At 46.8% G+C, this 23,679-nt stretch overlaps 3 protein-coding genes across 3 annotated transcripts in view; 1 reads left to right on the forward strand and 2 right to left on the reverse strand.

Annotated features, from left to right (window-relative positions):
- The window catches only part of LOC124045698 (collagen alpha-3(IX) chain-like), a 23,825-nt gene extending 19,514 nt beyond the window's left edge, over nt 1-4,311 (forward strand). The window contains exons 28-32 of the mRNA XM_046365232.1: nt 2,014-2,160; nt 2,279-2,333; nt 2,452-2,634; nt 2,864-2,941; nt 3,118-4,311. Coding sequence (XP_046221188.1) covers nt 2,014-2,160; nt 2,279-2,333; nt 2,452-2,634; nt 2,864-2,941; nt 3,118-3,302 — 648 coding nt within the window. The 3' untranslated portion in view covers nt 3,303-4,311. The remainder of the gene's footprint in view (nt 1-2,013; nt 2,161-2,278; nt 2,334-2,451; nt 2,635-2,863; nt 2,942-3,117) is intronic.
- Nucleotides 4,175-8,914, reverse strand: LOC124045699 (transcription factor-like 5 protein). The gene is made up of 7 exons (XM_046365234.1): nt 8,737-8,914; nt 7,370-8,071; nt 7,072-7,222; nt 6,793-6,955; nt 6,436-6,625; nt 5,586-5,727; nt 4,175-5,449 (listed from the first exon to the last, which is right to left on the reverse strand). Exons 2-7 carry the CDS (start codon nt 8,068-8,070, stop codon nt 5,324-5,326), a joined length of 1,473 nt encoding a protein of 490 aa, XP_046221190.1. The 5' UTR covers nt 8,071; nt 8,737-8,914; the 3' UTR covers nt 4,175-5,323.
- Nucleotides 8,915-12,283: 3,369 nt separating this feature from the next.
- LOC124045702 (death-inducer obliterator 1-like) overlaps nt 12,284-23,679 on the reverse strand; it is a 29,892-nt gene continuing 18,496 nt past the window's right edge. Inside the window, 8 exon segments of the mRNA XM_046365239.1 lie at nt 12,284-20,578; nt 20,713-20,908; nt 21,013-21,102; nt 21,274-21,427; nt 22,209-22,732; nt 22,735-22,964; nt 23,205-23,358; nt 23,566-23,670. Of these exon segments, the coding sequence (XP_046221195.1) occupies nt 12,723-20,578; nt 20,713-20,908; nt 21,013-21,102; nt 21,274-21,427; nt 22,209-22,732; nt 22,735-22,964; nt 23,205-23,358; nt 23,566-23,670 (9,309 nt within the window). The 3' untranslated portion in view covers nt 12,284-12,722.

Raw genomic sequence — 23,679 nt, forward strand, 5'->3', positions numbered from 1 at the left:
CAGAGGGAATAGCTGCATTGTTTGTATTCGGTCATGTTTCTGGTCGCCTTGCCATGATTAAAAGCAGTGGTTCACGCTTTTAGTTTTGCGTGATTGCTGCAATCAATCCACAGTTTCTGGTTGTGGAAGGTTTTAATAGTCACTGTGGGTACATCATCGATGCACTTGCTAATAAACTCGCTCACCGAATCAGTGTATGTTGTTGTCTGAGGCTATCTGGAACATATCCCAGTCTACGTGATCGAAGCAATCTTGAAGCGTGGAATCAGATTGGTTGGACCAGCGTTGAACAGACCTGAGCACAGGCGTTTCTTGTTTTATTTTCTGTCTATAGGCTGGGAGCAACAAAATAGAGTCGTTGTCAGATTTGCCGAAAGGAGGGCGAGGGAGGGCTTTGTATGCGTTGCGAAAGTTAGAGTAGCAATGATCCAGAATGCTGCCAGCTTGGTCGCGCATTCAATATGCTGATAAAATTTAGGGAGCATTGTTTTCAGATTAGCTTTGTTAAAATCCCCAGCTAAAATAAATGCAGCATCAGGATATGTGGTTTCCAGTTTACACAGAGTCCAACGAAGTTCTTTCAGGGCTGTCGAGGTGCCCGCTTGGGGGGGATATACATGGCTGTGATTATAATCGAAGAGAATTCTCTTGGTAGATAATGCGGTCGGCATTTGATTGTAAGGAATTCTAGGTCAGGTGAACAACATGACTTGAGTTCCTGTATGTTGTTATGATCGCACCACGACTCGTTAATCATAAGGCAAACACCTCCGCCCTTCTTTTTACTAGAGAGGTGTTTGTTTCTGTCGGCGCGATGCGGGAAGAAACCGGATGGCTGTACCGACTCTGATAACGTATCCCAAGTGAGCCATGATTCTGTGAAACAGAGAATGTTACAATCTCTGATGTCTCTCTGGAAAGCAACCCTTGCTCGAATTTCGTCTAACTTTGTTGTCAAGAGACTGGACATTGGCGAGTAGTATAGTCAGGAGCGGTGAGCGATGTGCCCGTCTAAGGAGCCTGACCAGAAGACCGCTCCGTCTGCCCCTTCTGCGGTGCCGTTGTTTTGGGTTGCCTACTGGGATCCGATCCATTATCCTGTGTGGTGGTCCAAACAGAGGAACCGCTTCGTGAAACTCGTATTCCTGGTCGTAAAGTTGTTAAGTTGACGTTGCCCTTATATCCAATAGCTCTTCCCGGCTGTATGTAATAAAACTTCAGATTTCCTGGGGTAACAGTGTAAGGAATAATACATTTAAAAAAGAAAACACTGCAGTTTCCTAAGAACGCAAAGCAAGGTGACCATCTCTGCCTGCTACACCATGTCTGATGTGTTGCCAGAGATGTGGTATTGCTACTAAGCGCTGGTGCCCAGGCCAGACTGCAACGCACTAACTCATTGCACGGGATCCTCCCAGCTACCATTCTAGGATTAGCTGGATTAATTGGCTTGCTGTACGGTTGCTTTAGTGTTATTAGCTCACTCTCTGCCATTCCCACAGAAGAGAAGGAAGCTACGATAATCTGCAGCACAGTTTGCCTTACAATTAATGTAATTACAGCCAAGGGGCTGATGTGGCTCAACAACTCTCCATGGTGCTAGCTAGCTACAGTAACTCTGACACTTATGAGCTATTGTTGTGTTCATTAGATTAATTATCAAGTGATACAACGCCATATTCACTCCCACACTGATGTTCTCAAGGGACTGCACAACTTTATTTATTATTTTTGGGGGAAATGGCCAGGCCTACAGTTTTTACTTCATAGAAAGCTTTTGACAAGTCAGGTAGTTTCTTTTTCCAGGGTCACCTAAAATTAACTGCTGAACCAGCTCTGAGGCGAAGGGAACAATTGAGCTGTCTGATTCCCTCAGATCAAGTCGGAGAAGTTAATTTTTCCACAGAGTGCAATAGACCAACACTTTCATTCCTCACAACTGAACATCTGTTTGACATTTACTGAGTGAATGCAAGAGCTGTAGATTCGATTTTTTTTGGTTTGTGTTTACAGTCTGGGAAGCGTGGCGAGCTGGGACCTAAAGGTGTTGTGGGACCACAGGGAGAGCTCGGAGCCAGAGGGGTTCCTGGGAAACCAGGCCTAATGGGCTTCCAGGGTGAACAGGGTCTGCCTGGAATCGCTGGCAAGATTGGTGTTCCCGTGAGTAACCAGGGATAATACCTCGATCCCTGTAAACTTGGTGTCCCTGCGCCAAGAATGCCTCGGATTGATGACACCTGCTGAATGAAATGTCTGTCTTTTCTGCATCTGTTTTCAGGGTAAACTGGCAAGTGAACAGCACATTAGAGAATTGTGTGGATCTATGATTGATGGTGAGGATTTTGGAGATCAAAAGGGCTGTAGTGTCCTTGTTTAAATTACCAAAAAAGGACATTAGCTTATTTTTTTTACAGGAATGTGTTTGCAAATGTATCCTCTGTCCTTCCTCAGATCAGATTGCACAGCTGGCTGCCAACCTCAGAAGGCCCCTGTCCCCTGGCCAAGTGGGTCGCCCCGGTGCTGCCGGTCTTCCAGGGAAAGTAGGAGAGACTGGGTCTATCGGTCACCCCGGCTCCCGTGGACCTCCTGGCTACAGAGGACTGCCTGGAGACCTGGGAGACCCCGGTCCTAGAGGTAAGTAACAGGAGATACACAGGTCCATGTCAAGAACATACTCAAAATGTCTGCCTTTCTGATCAGCACAGCACAATGGACTTACAGATTGTAACTTTGCAGCATAGAACATACTGTATATCTCATAAGTGTACAGACAAGTGTGACCATCTCTATGTTGGGCCTATTGCAATTTGTAGCGCCAATAGATTACCTTCTTTTAGTAACATTTGTTTTGTCTCTTCAACAGGTGATCTTGGTGAACAGGGTGACAAGGGACCCATCGGAAAGGCCATCGAAGGGCCCATTGGAGACCAAGGATACCAAGGTATGACAGTTTATACACTGTGCATTCACAGTGAGTGGTTTGGGAAGTTGCATCAGTATACTGTCCCTTTTGTGGGACACCTGAACCTATATTGGAGAGAGTAGTGCCGGTTTCCCTGTTTAAATCAATGTATCCCTGTTGGGAAACTTGGCTCATTCCCTACATTGTGCCTGTAGGTATCCCAGGAGTGCTTGGAATCGTCAAAGACGGGCGTGACGGATCCCCAGGAGATCCAGGTGAGCCTGGAGAGGCAGGTAGGACAGGAAGAACTGGGCACTCGGGCTCCCCAGGAATCTGTGACACTACCGCCTGCCAGGGGGCAAATGTCCATGGGAAAACCTCCAATCCCAAGAACCATTAAACATTACTTCCCTCATCCTGGAACTAGCCCCCCCCCAGGAGGTGATAAAGAGGAAGAGGAGGAGAGAAGACAAGTCATTTTCCTCTTGAATGTATTTAAAACAAGACGGGAACAGTAACAACAGATGTGAGATTTATTTTGAGAGGAAGAGGACATCCCAAGAGGAAAAGAGCAGTTTGGGAAAACAGAAGAAACAAAGACAAAAATCTAGAATCCATCCATCTATGAAGTGGACAACGCTGATTAAACGTTTCACAAGAGCACTAGAGAACACATGCAATCGTGTCAAATACCATTGAAAGTAAATGACAATTTAACAAAAAAACTGAAAAATAACTTTACTGGAAAAGTGCTTATAGACCATTATTTTCAAAAACATTTGTGTAAAAATATGTACTTTAGTTGGTTCACCCCCTGTCTGGAAGATAACTCGCCAACACTAAAACTGTGATTGTCCTTGCAGTGAATGTGCATGTGTCAAGGTCCTTTCTGCTTAGACCCGAGTGTTCCCTCACAGGACAAGCTTACAAAATGTAAAATAAGAAGATATGTGCAGGGCAGCAAAATGAAGTCTCTGCCAAGGAGCTTTGGGTGTACTGTAACAGGCAATGAAGAAACCTATGTGCCCCGATTTTGTATATTGATGCAACCACGTTATTTCCCAACTCTTGCTAGACTAGTTTTTTTTATGTTGTCAAGTTTATTTGTTGCCCTTTCCTTTTTTCACATTTCATGATTACATGTTTGATTTAAAAATCTCTTCCATTTAAGTTTTGAAAATAAAAAAATGTGGATGCATCAGAAATTGTAATTGTAGAATAACTCATTAACAATTTGTGCTCTCTTTTTTATTTTGCAATGACCACATCCACTTTGTACCGGTGCTGTAACTATTAAATATACATGACTTTAAATACTATTTATTATTTGTGGGTGACTGTTGTATGTACAGTAAGTTGCTACAGCACCATGTTGTAAGAAATAACAAATAAAGCCACTTTTCAGTAAACATTACTCTTTTCTACATATCAAGTTAACCAACTGAATGTTTATGCAATCAAACAATCAGGAGATAAACACAAAGGCAAGTACATTAAGTCACATTTATTTTAAATATCTAATATTAAGGTAATATGAAAAACTGTCACGGAAACTGAACTTTTTCCAGAGTTGTATATACAGAGTGGAGCAACACTGAACAATATACATTTAGAAGGCTGCATTTGTTGTTAGTGGTTTACTGTTGCCACAAGTACCAAAAAACCCTGTATAAAACACAGTCAAAATAAATTACAATTGCAGATAAAGATGCACGTATGATTAAAAATGGAACTATATTACATCTGTTAACTAAACTGAAATCTAGTCAGTAGATCATGTTCAACTCCTATCCTAGAGAAACAGTGCCTCCTGTGCATGACTTTCAGTAAAGCATTTTTTTTAATAAAAAGGTTTGTTAGCTCAAAGAATCACAATTATGTAAAGTTGTATAAAAAAACATCTCCTTCCTCATCATACACACTAACCTGATCCATACGAGTCCTGGAGTGCAGTTAAACTTGCATTGTACAATCAAGACCCTCAGAACCACGTTGGAATGTTACTTCCATGGTCAAACTTAAAACCTTCACCCATTTTAATTATTGTCAATCATGAGGTTTGGAAGGGAAGCTCGTTTCAAATATTAGTCGAACTTGAACACTTTCAAGCAAAAATAAATATTTATGAAATCTCTTGATACAAAAACTGTGCCCAAATAGATCAAGATGGAAAATTACATGTTGGAGTACATGCTCTGTCAAGGGGGATAATAATCACAGAGGAGAAATAAAGCAATAAACAGAACACCAAAATCCCTTTTCTCCCCCCCAAAAAAACAATCAAATGGATGTCTGTCCCTCTGGCAATACCTGATGCTTTTGTGACACCTAACATTCCAAAGCCAAACCCGATGGATCACAGCTACTCTTGAGGGTAAAATAAATTAATAAATAGAATAATTATTAAATAGGTGTGTGTATTTACTGCTCCGATGCCTGTAGGGTGCTAGATGGCTCTGCTGTCTCCTGGCGGACCATGACCTGGCCTGAGGCACTGCTGGGCTTGAGCCGCTGACCAGTCTTGCCACAGAACGTGCCCTGGAACTCCTGAGGAAGAGGGCAGAGTGAGTCACCACTTTAGGAATACCTGTGCATCAGGACACTACAGCAGCACAACATTGCAATATGTCTGTTGGTGAGGTCATAGCCACGTAGGGATAATCAACTTAGATCAGGCACTCACCTGTTTGATGGAGTCCCCGTACACCTCTCTGACGTACTTGAGGAAAGCGGTGGTCCATTGCAGGGTTGTGGCTTTGTCCGTCTCGTGGTTACAGAATGGCGCCAGCACATTCAGCTCATCACAGCAGAAGCGGATCCTCCTCCTAGAGTAAAAGGTGTTACTGACAGGAACTTCTGTTTGAGGTGTGTACTAAGTGTCAGTGTGTTTTTTTCTTTTATGGTTTAGGTATGGTTTGCTGTGCTGTGAAACCCTTTTTGACAAATGTACCATGTAAAAGTGTGAATGCTAATGAGCAAAAGTAATAACGTGCCCAAGAGAGTAAAACAAGCAACAGTTTGTGTGTCTGAGTATAAGTGTGATGGGTTCAGATTTCTAAAAACTTTGAATATTATTAATCATTAGTTATGCTAGAGACATGAGGGGTGCCATAGTCGAGGGTCTAACCCAGGAGTTAATGGTTATCTGTAGGAGGAAGGGTTATGGTGGGTGCAATTAAGCTTAGAATGTGATGAGTACAGGGAAAACAATCGCATGTGGCAGTACTGATAAAGGGAGGGAGCTGTGGATAAGAGGGCGAGGTCAGGTAAGATTAAGGGAAGAGGAACCATTTTTTGCCTGTATCACTTTGTATCTTTATTGCTAGGCAGGAAACTATGTTTAGCGAGAAGGAGGAGACTCCACCCAAAGTGGGGTACATATACCACCACTATTGCAAACATGTTTTTTGTCGATTCAGCTGTTCGATTTTTTGGGAAGAATAAACCTGGTCTAAGCTTTCATAGTGTCCGTAAAGTTCTTACTCTGATGACTAAAACCTAACAAGTGTAAGCACAAGTGTGGGTCTGATTACCTGCGGTCCCGCTCCTTGCTGTTGTGTCTCTCTCTGCGCTGGCTACTTTCCACTGGTGGCCCTCCTCTCTTTTTTGCGCCTGCTCCTCCAGTTGCTCTTCCCTCCACTGAGTCTGTGACAACGCCAGAGGTCTTGACAGCACACGTTCCACGGGTCCTACCGCGTTTAGCAGGCTTCGCCACAGCATCATCTGAAAGAGATAAAGAGGGTGTTAAGAGTTACAACAACAACAAAAAAGAGTTGGATGTTATGTTCAGCAATACTACAATACATGTACAAAATAAGCTGGAGAAAGACTGTACATTAAGTTTTGTTATGAGTGCCCTCCAAATCAAGCTGAACAGTGAACATACATACCTTCCACCTTCACCCAAACTTTCTCCTCTTTTGGGTTGGGGCTGTTGGCGCATGGGACTTTGTCAGGCATCTTGTCTTGCCGATAGCTGAATGTGAAGTTCTTTGGAATGATCAACCCTTGATGCTTATTGGGGTCAAGCATATGAGGGACATTCCCAAATCCCTAAGAATAGAAGACTTGTCAAAACATAGCACTGAATCCCTTCCTTGTAACAATATAAAACAATTACATTTTTATGATTTAGATACAGATTTAGATCAGTAGTTTGTTGCTCATACTTGACGGGCGCCGGCGATGGGGTTGAACATGCTTCCATATGGGTATGACAGCTCAATAGGGTTGCCCCGATCTGACCTCACCCACTTCTGTGGTTGTGAATGCATTGCTGCTTCTTGCGCCTCATTAGATTGATGAAGCATTGTCAAAAAACTGTAAAAGAAAGACAAATGTTGAGTAACTCAGTACTTATATGACAATGTGTTTTTAGTAGTGTAGTAGAAAATTTACAGCTGTAAACAAAGTATGGCTAGTATAGGCCTACATTATCGTCACTCAAAATGTAGGGATAAAACGTACTTGCTCAGAGCTGCTGATTGCACATCCTGTTGTCTGGGGATGTCACAGGGGGTGCAGTTGAACCTCTTCTCCAAGCGAACTCGGGCGGGTGGGTTGGGCCTAGACAATAGCTGTGTGCTACCGTTGTTGTATGCTTCCAAGCCACGTTCTTGGGTCGCATCCACTGCACTCCTGATTTTAGCCAACACGGAGCCGGGGACTTCACCGCAAGTGGTGGGGGTCCGTTCTCCAGGTATAACGTTCCCGTCACTGACCAATACCATTTTAATTTCCTTGATGTCAACCTGTCCACCCTGGTTCAAGCCGCCGAGAATGTACTGCTGCTCATCAGTTGAAGTTGACATAGCATCAGGTGGAGTGTTCGGGGGAGACTTGGCTGGGTATGTAGGTTGGGGTGCAGAGTTTTCCACGGTGAATACGGTAGTGTTGAACCGGGCATCTCCTGATCCCTCTGGACCAGCCGCTTGTGCCTCCATGTGTGACTGGATTATGTGCTGAAGGTGGGTGTACTCCACTTCTGTCATCTCCATCAGGTTGAGCTCAGTGCCCAAAATCTGGCTTTGATCATTTGGAACACACCCGTTTTGGCTCATGATCACCTCGACAGAATCTGGGTTGTACTGCCCCAATGCAGGTGACACATGAATGGTTTTACAAGCAGGTGACACATTAATGGTTTTACATGCCACGGACATCGACATTCTGTTGAGAGAAACATATGCTTAATGTCAGTTTAGAACAAGAACACTACTTTCATGTTCAACATAGATATCTATCTGTCTGTTACCAGGGTCTATAACCTTAGCTAAATCCATGGGCTGATCTCTGGCTAACTAGCAAAATACTTTTCCCGCTCTGATCGATCAATCCAGCTCGCGCGTCTTAATCTAAACTGCGCTAACGTTACACTCCAGCTACTATATGACAATTCACTTCACACTGTAGGCAGCCTAGTGGTTAGAGCGTTGGGCCAGAAACCGAAAGGCTGCTCGATCGAATCCCCGAGCTAGGCAAGGTAAAAATCTGTTGAACAAGGCAATTAACCTAACCCACTGTTCCGAGGCCGTCATTGTAAATAAGAATTTGTTCTTATTAACCGACTTGGCTAGTTAAATAAAAATACAGTTAACGAGCTACACTTATTCTTACTGAAATGTGGAATATAGCTAGCTATCCAACTAAATAGCTTTTTTAAATTGTACTATTTGGTCAACTTAAAAAGAGTAAACGTACAAATATGCGGTAATGTTAGCTAGCAGATGTTAGCTAGTTAAAGTTAGTTACTGTAGCCAGAAACTTTTCCAATAATTCACTGACTGAAAAGTCACCACCCTTACAATTGTCTCAATTAAACATTTGATAACTACCTGAATAGATGGATATATTTGTATTTAAAAGTCTTCAATTATAAGTTCATTAATTTATCAAAATCGTCGTCTAAAAACAGGCTCGTGTTTAGAATTTTACCAACCGACTTTGACAGTCAGACAAGAGAGCGAACGTGATTAGAAAATAACTTGGGTGGCAACTGACGTCAGGCATTTTCATTGGCTCAAAAACAGAGCCTCTGCTGTCAGTGTCCATGAAAGTTGTTCTAAAATATTTTTTTGAGATTTGGTAACTTGCTTGACTGCTCCCATCATTAAATGCTAGTAAATCAAACATTCAAAGATGTTAATTATACTGAACAAAAATAAGTGGCGAAGCAGTCTAATAAGACACTGCATTTCAGTGCTAGAGGCGTCACTACAGACCCTGGTTTGATTCCAGGCTATATCACAACCGGCCGTGATTGGGAGTCCCTCAGGGCGGCACACAATTGGCCCAGCGTCATCCGGTTAAGGGTTTGGTTTGTTCTTAACTGACTTGCCTAGTTAAATAAATGTTAAATTAACAAAATAAAGCTAAAAATGTTCTGAAAACATGGTTCACACAGGCGTAGGAGATCTTATATGTTTTGTTCTATGAGAATCTTCATCAGCTAACAATGGATTTTGGAACATTTATGCAATCAAAAAAAGTATATAGAATTCATAATTCATAAAGGTCATGTTAACTGACTGATATTATCCCAAAGAACAAAACGCAAAAGATCTACGCCTGTGTGAACCTTGTTTTCAGCGTTTATCCCAAAACTCCATTAGATTTCTCCATTAATTTCCCCCATAGGAATGGCTGAACGAACAAAAGGTAACTAATTTCAGGTTTTAGGACGACAAGCTGGCGAGCTCTATGACTGTATACTTTTAACACGTGTAGTACGCCTGTTGGTTGGGCAGATACATGGACACTGTATGGACCCTGAGTGATACATGTACAGTGTCTGTACAGTGCCTTCAAAAATAGTTCAGACCCCTTGACCTTTTCCACAGTTTGTTATGTTATATCCTTATTCTAAAATGGATATGTTTTTCCTTCCTCATAAATTCACACACAATACCCCATAATGACAAAGTAAAAACAGGTTAAGACATTTTTGCTAATGAATTAAAAACAGAAATAGCACATTTACACAAGTATTCAGACCCTTTACTCAGTACCGTGTTGAAGCACCTTTGGCAGTGATTAGAGCATAGCATCTTCTTGGGTATGATGCTACAAGCTTGGCACATATGTACTTGAGGAGTTTCTCCCAATCTTCTCTGCAGATCCTCAAGCTGTCATGTTGGATGAGGAGCATTGCTGCACAGCTATTTTCAGGTCTCTAGAGATATTAGATCGGGTTTAAGTACAGGCTCTGGCTGGGCCACTCAAGGACATTCTGAGACTTGTCCCAAAGCCCCTCCTGCGTTGTCTTGGCTGTGTGCTTAGGGTTGTTGTCCTGTTGGGAGGTGAACTTTCACCCCAGTCTGAGGTCCTGAGCGCTCTGGAGCAGGTTTTCATCAATGATCTCTGTTCGTTCATCTTTGCCTCAATCTTGACTAGTCGTCCAGTCCCTGTGGCTGAAAAACATCCCCATAGCATGATGCCATCATCACCATGCTTCACCGTAGGGATGGTGCCAGGTTTCCTTCAGACGTAACGCTTGGCCATTAGGCCAAAGAGTTAAATCTTGGTTTCATCAGACCAGAGATTGTTTCTCATGGTCTGAGTCTTTAAGTACATTTTTGGCGAACTCCAAGCGGGCTGTCATGTTCCTTTTACTAAGGAGTGGCTTCCATCTGGCTACTCTACCATAAAGACCTGATTAGTGGAGTGCTGCAGACAGAGATGGTTGTCCCATCTCCACAGAGGAACACTAGAGCTCTGTCAGAGTGATCAGGTTCTTGATCACCTCCCTGACCAAGGCCCTTCACTCTCAATTGCTCAGTTTGGCCAGGCGGCCAGCTCTAGGAAGTCTTGGTGGTTTCAAACTTCTTCCATTTAGTAATGGAGGCCACTGTGTTCTTGGGGACGTTCAATGCTGCAGAATGTTTTGGTACCCTTCCCCAGATCTGTGCCTCGACACAATCCTGTCTCGGGAACTCTACGGACAATTTCTTCGGCATCGTGGCTTGGTTTTTTCTGGCATGCACTGTCAACTGTGGGACCTTATATAGACAGGTGTGTGCCTTTCCAAATCATGTCCAATCAATTGAATTTACCACATGTGGATCAAGTTGTAGAAACATCTCAAGGATGATCAATGGAAACAGGATGCACCTGAGCTGAATTTCAAGTCTCATACAAAGTGTCGGAATACTTATGTAAATACGGTATCCGTTTTCTTTTTAATACATTTCTGCAAAAACTTTTTTCACTTTGTCATTATGGGGTATTATGTGTAGATTGCTGAGGATTATTTTTAATGCATTTCACAATATGGCTGTAACATAACAAAATGTGGAAAAAGTCAAGGGGTCTGAATACTTTCCGAAGGCACTGTATGTAGCAGCAGATGATAGCCATATAGTCGTGGGCTATACTCGGCCTCGTCTCAGGGTAGTAGGTTGGTGGTTGAAGATATCCCTCTCGTGGTGTGGGGGCTGTGCTTTGGCAAAGTAGGTGGGGTTATATCCTGCCTGTTTGGCCCTGTCCGGTGGTATCGTCGGTCAGGGCCACAGTGTCTCCCGACCCCTCCTGTCTCAGCCTCCAGTATTTATGCTGCAATAGTTTGTGTCAGGGGGCTAGGGTCAGTCTGTTTTATCTGGAGTATTTCTCCGGTCTTATCCTGTGTCCTGGGTGAATTTAAGTATGCTCCCTCTAATTCTCTCTTTCTCCTCCTTCTTTCTCTCTTAGGACCTGAGCCCTAGGACCATGCCTCAGGACTACCTGGCTTGATGACTCCTTTGTGATGACCACTCTGATTATTATTTGACTCTGCTGGTCACCTCTGAATGTTTGAACATCTTGGCCATGTTCTGTTATAATCTCCACCGGGCACAGAAGAGGACTGGCCACCCCCCAGAGTCTGGTTCCTCTCTAGGTTTCTTCCTAGGTTCCGGCCTTTCTAGGGAGTTTTTCCTAGCCACCGTGCTTCTACACCTGCATTTCTTGCTGTTTGGGGTTTTAGGCTAGGTTTTTGTACAGCACTTTGTGACATCGGCTGATGTAAAAAGGGCTTTATAAATATACATTTGATTGATTGTTTAGTTTACCGTAGTTATTGGGGTCCATGTATGTGTAATTTCATGTCATTTTTAAATGAGGCGCAAAGACCCCACAGCATCAACCACAGGAGCAAGAGTTGGATAAACTCGTAACTGAGAAAGTGCTTTCACTGTGGGCCTGAGTTTAGGTTAATAATGCCCCAAGGCTTGACCAAAGATAATATGGCAGGACCTTTTGATTATGCATAGGCTACACAATAATTATAATATTCAATCAATTTGCATTGCAAGCAAAACTCAAACATATGCATACTTAAATTATTAGGCAAAATGTCTATCAGACAAATCTGATAATTGATTGTGGTTCAAATTAAATGCAAGTATGATCATTCCTTTACTGTTTTTATTGGCCTCGGTTCAACAAATTAAAACAGAGTAAAAAAAAAAAAAGAAGGTTTATTCTAAAACATAATTATCATGAGATGATCCAACATGAAGGCTTTTTCTAATCAGTGAATAGATGACAGCAGTATGGCTCAATAGGTTTGGACTTATACAAAAAAAAAAAAGACAAAAAAAATATCCATAAACACAATGTACATATCTATTATGTTTGACTTGACATGAGTTTTAATCTGGAAATTCTGAAAAGCACATAATTTGTACAATTTTAAAACTAAATTGAATGAAACAAGGTACGTTCAGTCATGACATTCAAAAAGTTAAGGGTGTTTTATGATGTAGTGAAAACGACTACGTAGTACATTATGAACTGAACCAACTTCAAACTTAGTCCATGCATTTCTGTTAACAGTAGTCTCCAGTCAAACAGGCCCTTTGCTGTCCTGGGGCGTGTCTACCTGGGGCGTTTCTGTTAATTCAAGCGTTTTACCCTTTCCCTCCATTTGTTCTTCTTTCTTTCCACTTCCATCCTTTAAAATGTCTCGGTCATGGTCTTTTGAGAGTGAACGGTTGTGCAGACTAACACCTCTGTTTGCCTCTCCTTCTCTGCTTGTGGCTCTGCTAATGTCTCTGTCCTTTTCTGTGGGTGTCTTTTGCTTTTCATCTACCTCCTCTCTGGGCCGGTCTACTTCGCTTCCTCTAACCCTTTCTCTCTCCCTACTCACAAGCCTACCTGTCTCCCTGTCCCCCTGTCTTCCATGACTGCCACCCTGCTCTCTCCCATTGTCCTCAGGCAACTGCCTCCCCTGGGACAAGCAGGGCGCTGTTCCCTGGAAGTTAACCCTATCTCGGGGGTTAACACCACGGCCACGTTCTTCAGAGTTGTTTTCTCTGTCTCCATAGTTTCTAATTTCACAGTCTTCTATGGGTAGGCTTGTTCTCCTCGTATCAGGCGAGTGACTGTTCCGCCACTGGTCTTCTCTAAAAGCATCTGGGCTGTTGTTCGGCAAACTCATGAGACCCTCCAGGGGAGTGGGGAGTAAACCTCCTTTAGGCCTCAACGGTCTTACCACTAGCCGTGGACCGTCAAACCGTGGCTGCCCCCCATTGTCTGGGAAATACCCTCGAGATGAGCCTCTGGGCTGGTTGAACCTCGAGGGACGAGGACCCCTGGGGCCATGGAAACCAGGACTTTGTACACCCCTTGATCCTCCAAAATGATTTGTTGTTGTGAAGTGATCTCCTCTTATATCTGGACTTCTCATGTCTGGATCTGGGGCTCGCATTTCTTGACCCATGTCTAGCCCTGGACCCCTCGTGTCAGGCCCTGGATCTCTCATGTTTGGCCCTCTCCTTTCACCCAACATGTCTGGCCCTGGGCCTCTCCTATCAAGACTAATATCTGACCCTCTCCTATTCCCCCTAATGTCTGGCCCTGGACCTCTCATGTCTGGCCCTGACCATCTCCCATCACCCCTTGAGTCTGGCCCTGGCCATCTCCCATCACCCCTTGTGTCTGGCCCTGGACCTCTCATATCTGGCCCTGTACTCTCATCCCACATGTCTGATCCTGCACCGCTCATGTCTGGCCCTGACCATCTCCTATCACCCCTCATATCTGGCCCTGGCCCTCTCCTATCACCCCTCTTGTCTGGACCTCTACTCTCATCCCACATGTCTGGTCCTGCACCGCTCATGTCTGGCACTGGACCCCTCATGTTTGGTGAAGACCCTCTCCTATCATCCCACATGTCTGGCCCTCTCCTATCACCCCTCATATCTGGCCCTCTCCTATCACCCCTTGTGTCTGGCCCTAGACCCTGCCCTCTGATGTTGGGCTCTTGCTCTCTCGTGTCTGGTCTTGGACCCCTCATGTCTGTCCCTGGTGCTCTCCTATCACCCCTTGTTTCAGGCCCTGGAACTTCCATTTCTGGCCCTGACCCTCTCCTAACCACCCTCTTGTCTGGCCCTGGATCTCTCATGTTTGGCCCTCTCCTACCACTCCTTGTGTCTGGCCATAGACCTGGCCATCCCATGTCTGGCCCTGTATCTCTCATGTCTGGACCTGTCCCTCTCCTATCACCCCTTGTGTCTGACCCTCTGATGTCTGGCTCTTGATCTCTCGTGTCTGGTCCTGGACCCCAAATGTCTGGCTCTGGCCCTCTCCTATCACCCCTTGTGCCTGGCCCTGGCCCTCTCATGTCTGGCTCTAGACTCCTCAAGTCTGGCCCTTGCCCTCTCCTATCACCCCTTGTGTCTGGCCCTAGACCTGGTTCTCTGATGTCTGGCTCTTGATCTATTGTGTCTGGTCCTGGACCCCTCATGTCTGGCCCTGGCCCTCTCCTATCACTCCTTGTGTCTGGCCCTGACCTTCTCATGTCTGGCCTTAGACCCCTCAAGTCTCTCCCTGGCCCTCTCCTATCACCTCTTGTTTCGGGCCATGTCCCTCTCATGTCTGGACCTGTCCCTCTCCTATCACCCCTTGTGTCTGGCCCTAGACCTGGCTCTCTGATGTCTGGCTCTTGATCTCTCATGTCTGGTCCTGGACCCCTCATCTCTGACCCTGGCCCTCTCCTATCACCCCTTGTGTCTGGCCCTGGCACTCTCATGTCTGGCCCTGGCCCTCTCCGATTACCCCTCATGTCTAGCCCTGGCCCTCTCCTGTCACCCCTTGAGTCTGGCCCTAGACCTGGTCCTCTGATATCTGGCTCTGGACCCCTCATGCCTGGCCCTGGTCCTCTTCTATCAATCCTCATGTCTGGCCCTCTCCTATCACCCCAAATGTCTGGCCCTGGCCCTCTCCTATAACCCCTTGTGTCTGGACCTCTCATGTCTGGCTCTGGAGTTCTCATGTCTGGCCCTGGATCTCTCATGTCTGGCCCTGGATCTCTCATGTCTGGCCCTGGACCCTGCATGTCTGGTCCTGGATCTCTCATGTCTGGCCCTAGACCCTGCATGTCTGGCCCTGGACCCTGCATGTCTGGCCCTGGACCCTGCATGTCTGGCCCTGGATCTCTCATGTCTGGCCCTGGATCTCTCATGTCTGGCCCTGGATCTCTCATGTCTGGCCCTGGATCTCTCATGTCTGGCCCTGGATCTCTAATGCATGGCCCTGGATCTCTTCTATCACCCCTCATATCTGTCCTTGGGCCTCTGATGTCTGGCCCTCTCCTATCACCCCTTGTGTCTGGCCCTAGACCTGGCCCTCTGATGTCTGGCCCAGGACCCCTCAAGTCCTGCCCTGGCCATCTCCTGTCACCCCTTGTGTCTCGCCCTAGACCTGGCCCTCTCATGTCTGGCCCTTGATCTGTCATGTCTGGCCTTCTCCTTTCAGCCCTTGTGTCTGGCCCTGGATCTCTCATGTCTGGCCCTCTCCTATCACCCCTCATGTTTGACCCTTGCCCTCTCCTATCACCCCTCATGTCTGGCCCTGGACCGCCCCTATCACCCCTCACGTCTGGCCCTAGAACCCTCATGTCTGGCCCTAGAACCCTCATGTCTGGCCCTGGACCTCCCCTATCACCCCTCATGTCTGGCCCTGGACCCCTCATGTCTAGCCCTGGACCTCTTCTCTCACCCCTTGTGTCTGGCCCTCTGATGTTTGGCCCTGGATCTCTCATGTCTGGCCCTGGACCTCTCATGTCTGGCCCTGGACCTCTCCTATCACCCCTTGTGTCTGGCCCTGGATCTCCCATGTCTGGCCCTGGACCCCTCATATCTAGCCCTATCCCATCACCCCTCATGTCTGGCCCTGGCCCTCTCCCATCACCCCTCATGTCTGGCCCGCTCCCATCAACCCTCATGTCTGGCCCTGGATCTCTCCCATCACCCCTCATGTCCAGCCCTGGACCTCTCCCATCACCCCTCATGTCTGGCCCTGACCCTCTCCCTTCACCCCTCATATCAGGCCCTGGCCCTCTCCAATCACCCCTCATGTCTGGCCCTGGACCTCTCCCATCACCCCTCATGTCTGGCACTGGACCTCTCCCATCACCCCTCATGTCTGGCCCTGGACCTCTCCTTTCACCCCTCATGTCTGGCCCTGGCCCTCTCCTATCACCCCTTGTGTCTGGCACTAGACCTGGCCCTCTGATGTTTGGCCCTGAATCTCTCATGTCTGGCCCTCTCCTATCACCCCTCATGTCTGGCCCTGGCCTGCTATCACCCCTCGTGTCTGGCCCTGGTCCCATCATCTCTGGACCTCTAATTTCTGACCCTCTCCTATCATCCCTCATGTCTGGCCCTGGCCCTCTCCTATCACCCCTCATGTCTGGCCCTGGTCCTCTCCTATCACCTCTCATGTCTGGCCCTGGTCCTCTCCTATCACCCCTCATGTCAGGCCCTGGTCCCATCATATCTGGACCTCTGATGTCTGACCCTGGGTTTCTCCTTTCCTCCCCAATATCTGGATCTCTCCTCTCTAAACTGCTGGACCGCTCCCCCTTGTTGTTTGGAGAGGCCATGTGGGGAGGACCTTGTGAGGGTATCTGGGTTTCTATCAGAATTTCTGATGGACTCTGTATACTGTGCTCCCTTGGTGTTACCAGCGAGGCATGAGCAGGTCTTACCACTCCCTGTCGACCATCGAAACGGAACCGTGGTTGCCCCCCTGGGAAGTGCCCTGGATATGAGCCTCTGGGCTGGTTGAACCTCGAAGGACGAGGACCCCTGGGGCGGAAACCAGGACGATGTACTCCCCTTTGATCCTCAAAATGTCCTCTTTGAACAGGTGAGATCATCCTTGGACTGCTGAAATTAGTCGATGTTGGTCTCTCTCCTCCAAAGTTATCTGTTGGTGTGAAGTGGTCCATTCTCATGTCTGGACTTCTCATATCTGGATCTGGGTCTGGCATTTCAGGAGCTGTCATGTCTGGTCCTGGACCTCTTCCATCATCCCATATGTCTGGCCCACCCCTCATGTCGGGCTCTGGCCCTCTCCTATCACCCCTCATGTCGGGCTCTAGCCCTCTCCTATCACCCCTCATGTCTGGCCCTGGATCTTGCATGTCTGGCCCTAGACCTCGCATGATTGGCCCTGGACACCCCATCTCTGGCCCTGAAACTTGCATGTCTGGCCCTGGACCCCTTCTATCATCCCACATGTCTGGCCCTCTCCTATCAGCCCTCATGTCTGGCCCTGAACCCCTTCTAGCATCCCACATGTCTGGCCCTCTCCTATCACCCCTCATGCCTGGCCTTGGCCCTTTAATGTCTGGCCCTGGACCCCTTCTATCATCCCACATGTCTGGCACTGGCCCCCTCATGTCTGGCCCAGGTTCTATCATATCTGGACTTCTGATGTCTGGGCCTTGGTGTCTTCGTCCCTCCCTCATATCGGGATCTCTCCTCTCTAAACTGCTGGACCGCTCACCGTGGTTGCTTGGAGAGGCCATGTGGGGACGACCTTGTGAGGAAAACTGGTTCTCTCTCATAATGTCTGATGGGCTCTGTGCAATGTGTTGCTCCTTTATTTCTGGTTGAATAGGCTCACCTCCACTGTCATGATTCTGGTTGGTGCCTCTTTGTTTTCCGAGCAGCTCTAGGGGTCTTACTACTAGCGGATTATGTGGACCATCAAACCGGGACTGTGGTGGCATCCACCTTGAGGTACGAGGACCCCTGGGGCGGAAACCAGGACAAGGTGCTCCCCGTTGATCCTTTAAATTTCCTCTTGGAACAGATGAGGGGATCCTTGGACTATTAAAATGGGGCGATGGTGATCTCTTTCCTCCAAAGTAAGTTGTTGGTGAGAAGTGGTCCTCTCTCATATCTGGACTTCTCATATCTGGTTCTGGACCTCTGATATTTGGACTTTGATGCATCATTTGTGGCCCGCTCCTTTCACCCCTCATGTCTGGATCTGGACCTCTGATATTTGGACTTGGATGCCTCATTTGCGGCCCTCTCCTTTCACCCCTCATGTTTGGCCCGAGTCCCATCATATCAGGTCCTTGGTTTCTCCTTCCCTCCCTCATATCAGGATCTCTCCTTTCTAAACTGCTGGACCGCTCACCCTGGTTATTTGGAGAGGCCATGTGGGGAGGACCTTGTGAGGAAAACTGTTTTTCTCTCATAATGTCTGATGGGCTCTGTACACTGCATTGCTCTAGTAGTTCCAGTTGAGAGGGCCTATCCCTATTGTCTTGAAGCTGGATGTTGGGGCCTTGCTCGTTGTTGGGCCCTTTTGATGGTGATCCCAGCAAGCTTTGAGAAGGTTGTTGATCCGCAGGCTTCTGGGGAGTGGGATTCTCATGGGGCATTTGATGTCCTGTGTCCTCAATCTCTCCGTGTGGTGGACCTCCAGAATCACAACGATCACCCAGTGGTACATCAATGTCCTGTCTTTCAAGAGGGGGCTGAGGTGAGTCATTAGCCTCCATGACCAGTGCTGGAGTTGGACTTGTAGGACCCATGTCTTCAGGAGCCTCTGGGCCCTTTGAGTCATCCCACACTGGAGGAGAAGTCTCCCTTTGACCCTTTGAGAGTCCCCTAGAGCCAGAATCTTGTTTTTGTCTTGGTGAAGATGGGGATCTTCTATGGCTACCAGAGCTGCGTCGAGAAGTACGCTCTTTATGAGGGATATGGCGGCCTGGGCGCTCAGAGTGGTGACGACCTCTGTGATATGGTCGGCTCCTCTCACCCCGTCTGTGTCTTTCCCTTCGCCTATCAGAGTGTCCAGGGGACCGGCGGCCAGATCTACGAGGAGGGCTTTCTTGGCGGTCCCTGACTTTACGGTCCCGTCTTTTCGGTGAGTGAGTATCTGGTTGGCTGCTACGCTTACGCCTCCTATCAGGAGTGTCATTGCGCGATGCACCACGACACGAGCTAGACACTGAGGAGTCACGAGAACGCTCAGAACGCCTTGCTGAATCTGATCGAGTTGAGGTTTTCGCCTTTTCTTCTCCATTTGTGTCTTTCAGCTCATCAAAGATAGTGTCATCCTCTGGGTCGTAAGCTACATCAGAGTCCTGGATCTCACCAGCTTCAGGATCTGAATTGTCTGTTGCCTGAATACTTTCCTTTTTAATCTCTTTAACCCGCTTTGGTGATGCATTGGGCATTTCCACATTTCTTGACACTGAAAGAGGTACAGTCTTGGTCTCTCTCTTAATCTCCTGTTTTATTGGTACTTCTGTTTCCTCTGTTTTCAAAATACCTTTCAAAGCTCTTTGATTGACTGAAGGATTTGCCTCAGACTGCTCTCCTTCACTCTGCTGTGTTTGTAAGTGAGACAGCCCAGATTTAGTAGGGGGAGACATCAAGGCATCGGAAACAGAGAAATGGGCCATGAACATGCCCACTGCCTCTCTCTGCTGACGCAGTGCCTCCTCCTGCTCCTTCAGCTGCCGTTTCTGCTCCTCAATCTGCCTGTTGAGATCCTCAAGCATTCGCTGTTGTTCAGTCAGAGTAGCGGCTGACACAATCACAGCACCAGTAATGGGGCGGCTCAGAGGGGCTGGAGCTGGACTGGGATCTGGGAATGGGTCTTGTACTGGAGCTGGGACTGGGGTAGGAGCTGGAGCTGAAGTTGGAGCTGGGACTTTCCCTACACCGATCCCATCCTTGTGCATATCCTCAAAGATAGTCTCATCCTCAGGGTCGTAAGCCACGTCGTCGTCATCTGCACACGTGGCCTGAGTGGCAGCATTCGCCTCAAACATTTTATCTATATTAATTGGGGCAACCCTTCCATAGCCCATTGCTGGATCATACTCCTCCTCCGGGTCGTATGGTCGATCATATTCATTTTCCTCCTCCTCAATCTCTTTGACTTTGGATTTCTGTCCGTACTGCTGTACTATCGGATCTACCATTGGGGGAGGGGGCAAAGTGGTTGGAAGGGGCACTGCTGCAACTGCTGGGACTGCATGAGAGTCCTTCCCAAACAGTGACTTCAGGATGGTCTGCAGGGGAGTGGTGGATGTGCTAGTGATGGGGGGTGGGGCAGAAGCAGGGAGAGCAGCTCTGATGGAGGACAGAAGTGATGGAATAGTCAGTGAACCAGAGGAGGAGGATTCTGATGGGGATCCAGTGGAAGGAGGGGAACCAGGAGGGGTGGACATGATGGGCATCGCTGGGTCGTAGGGCAGGAATTCCTCCGTCCTAGGGTCTGACCCATACAGCGTAGGGGGTCTCGGGAGGACAGTATCTCTGGAGTCTTTGGATATGTGGATCTTGGCTCTCTTCTCTTCAACCTCTTGTGGCAAGCATCCCGCACGTTTGGGTTTCTGGCAAATAACCAGTCCCAAAAGAAGATTGGGGCGATTCTTCTCAAAGCCTGTTAAATAAACAGGGAGTAGAGAGATTAGTTTTGAATGATAAAAAAAAATAGCATCAAAAAATATATACCAGCATTCAAATGTCAGTGTGGCATCTGTGTAGCCTTCTACATACATGTTGGCCTTTTCTTACCTGATCCTTCGAAGGGTTGGAGTTTGGAAGGAATGGACTCCTTCGCACTGAGTGGGATGAGGTAGATGTCTTTAATGCTGCGGCTGTTGTTGGCCACCACCCCGAAGCGCCGTCTGCTGCTGAAGTAGGAGAACAGAGACACATAGGCCACTTCCTCCTCCTCTGTCGCTGGGTGGAACCGGATCACACACAGCTCCTGTGGACCAATAATAATAATCTCTTATCATTGAGACAGGGTCTGTGTATGTGTTTCTATCTAAATTGTATAGTTTCTTTCATAATGACATAGGGAGGGCTTGCCTTTGTAACAGAGGTCTTCACTCTCCCGATGTAATCCCACACAGTTTGAGGCATGATTCTTCCACCAAGCTGTATGGTATCAGGCAGATCCTAAACAAAATAAATGTTTTGTTAATATCCATATAGACCAAACTGCTAAGATGTTTATGAAAGGTATTGACTTAAATGTTCACAAATAAACAAATCTAAAGACATCTGACAATGCTCTCCTATTTTTTTTCTTGCGGTCATGGTAGCAAAGTTATATGTTATATTCATTACCTCTTTGAGATATTCAGAAGGCCCGGAGACCAGATAGCCCTTGGTGACGAACTTGGCCACGCTGATCATGTTGAGGAAGCCCTTCCACACTACTTCCTGCTTGGCCAGGAACTGGGTTGTCTCTCCATCTTGAGGGGAGTGGGAGTTCACAGCCCTGAAAACACATCATCACAATTAGAGTCCATTACTGCCCATTCACTCAGCTGTAAATCAAATATAACTCATGCACAGAGGAAGAAACAAGAGTTATATTCTGACTGAAATGAACATGCACTATGTGAGGGAAATTACAAGATTATGTTATAATACTGTCATTGCATCAAATGGTTGTTTTATGGAACAGAAGAGGGTTCTTATAACTATTGCATTTGTGTGAACTGAAAGTGGGCCTCTGGGGGGCTTAATACTGACAGAAGATTTACGATGCTTTGGGTGATAAACCTAACAAGACCACACTCCATAGCATGGGTTAATGTTTCTGTTGGTACCAGGGAAAGATGGCTCGGGGCCAGACCATGGTTTCTACACAATGAGAACAGTCTTTACATCAGATCTTTCATACAAATCTTAACCTTGTGACCCATTCCACACATCTGTTGTTTGTCATGTGGACTAAAAGGGGTGGATCTTTGCTATAAAAGTTATTTGTATCCTTTGTGTCGGGGCTCTCAATTAATCATCTGAGGGTGATTCATCGACCAGCCATCATTATCGCAGAGCACTCAACCGATTCACTTTATATGTGTATGTTGTATTGACCTGCTCCCTTATTAACAAGTGAATAAAGATTTAGTTTAAGTATAACTCTGACTTGTGTGATAAGTTTGTCTCACCTAATTTGATAGTAAAGAAATTAACCACCACAACTAATTATCATAAAACACATTCTTATCAAGGATCACTTGTAGTGATGGTGGCAAGTTGAGAGGAGATACCTTGAAGAGGATGAAGAGGATCCTGAAGAACCATAGAACGATGAGGAGGATGGCTTCATCAGGATAGATTTGGGTAATGCTGGCATTGGTGGAAGGGATGGGGGTGGTGGCAAGGGCATGAATGTCTTGCTCAGAGTAACACTCTGTTTCGCTGGGACATAAGAGACTTGTGGAGGTGGGACTTTAGACATGGCGACAGTTGCCATGGCAGGAGTGCGGTTGCCAGCGGTGTGGGGGTCACCAGACATAACAGCAGAACGGTTGCCAGCAGTGCGAGGATCACGCCTTGTAATGGATACCGTAGAAACAGCCGGAATCATGACTGGGGTATACATTCTGGATGGTGTCTTGGCTTTACGGGTTTCCAGAATGGGGGAGGTGGGAGAATCCATGACAGGGGAGGCAGGGGATTCCAAAATGGGGGAGGCAGGAGATTCCATTGGTGGAGAAGCGGGAGATTCCATTGTGGGTGAAGCGGGGGATTCCATGATGGTTAAGACAGAGTCATCCTCCATTAGGGGGGGAGGCAGGGGAACCCATGGTGGGGGAGTCGGGGGGGTGCAAGGAGGGGTGATTCATCTCCTGCTGGAGTTCTCCATCCTCTCTCCTCTGTTCTGGGATCTGTTCTGGCATACATCCAGGGTGGCCGAGACGGCCTGTCTTTCCATTCGTCTGGATTTGTGGAGGATGACGATGACCCAGAGAGTTTAGACTTCTTGGGTACAGGCTCCTCCTCACCCTCAACTGTTATCTGACCTGAAGGGCAGAAACAGATACCAATCCACACAAAACACTGGTTAGCAGCATCAGTACACTCAACACCATAGAAGTTCAGTAAATCATTCATTTGACGTTGAGAGTGATTGTGGTTTATATCAACACTGTTGCGCATCACTAAAATTGATACAGTGCAGAAGGCCAACATGATATTATGGTGTTCGTTGGATGTTGTTGTAGTGTGTACACTGTCATTTTACTTCATATTGTTTTATTTACCTGTGCAGATCTTGCACTTGAGGTCAAACAGGTGAGCTCTGTGCTCGGCAGTTGTGTCTTTCAGCATGCAGCTGAGGATGTCTGGGACTGAGCTGTTTTGGCTCGACTGGTTAGGTCTGGCCTTAGGGGTAGCAGGGAGAGTGCTCTTCTGTTCCTGAGAAAAGAGGATCATGTCACACATTTATTAAAACGTTACACACAGATGCACACTCAGATACAGACACACTGACATGCTCATCTAAAAGGTATGCTATATTTGAAGATGAACTGATCACATATTGAGGGCGATATAATTTCCTAGATATTTTACTGCATTAGTATGAGTAGACAATACGTGGTATATAATACATGTTGTACATACCATGTGTCTACTTGGCCTAAAGGGAAGACTAGGTAGATCAACCTTCACTGGCTCAGGCGCTGGATTTGGCAGCACACATGTGGCTTTGGGACCAGACTCCAGGACCTGCAAGAC

The sequence above is a fragment of the Oncorhynchus gorbuscha genome, linkage group LG10 (genome assembly GCF_021184085.1).
Source record: "Oncorhynchus gorbuscha isolate QuinsamMale2020 ecotype Even-year linkage group LG10, OgorEven_v1.0, whole genome shotgun sequence".
Classification (NCBI taxonomy): domain Eukaryota; kingdom Metazoa; phylum Chordata; class Actinopteri; order Salmoniformes; family Salmonidae; genus Oncorhynchus; species Oncorhynchus gorbuscha.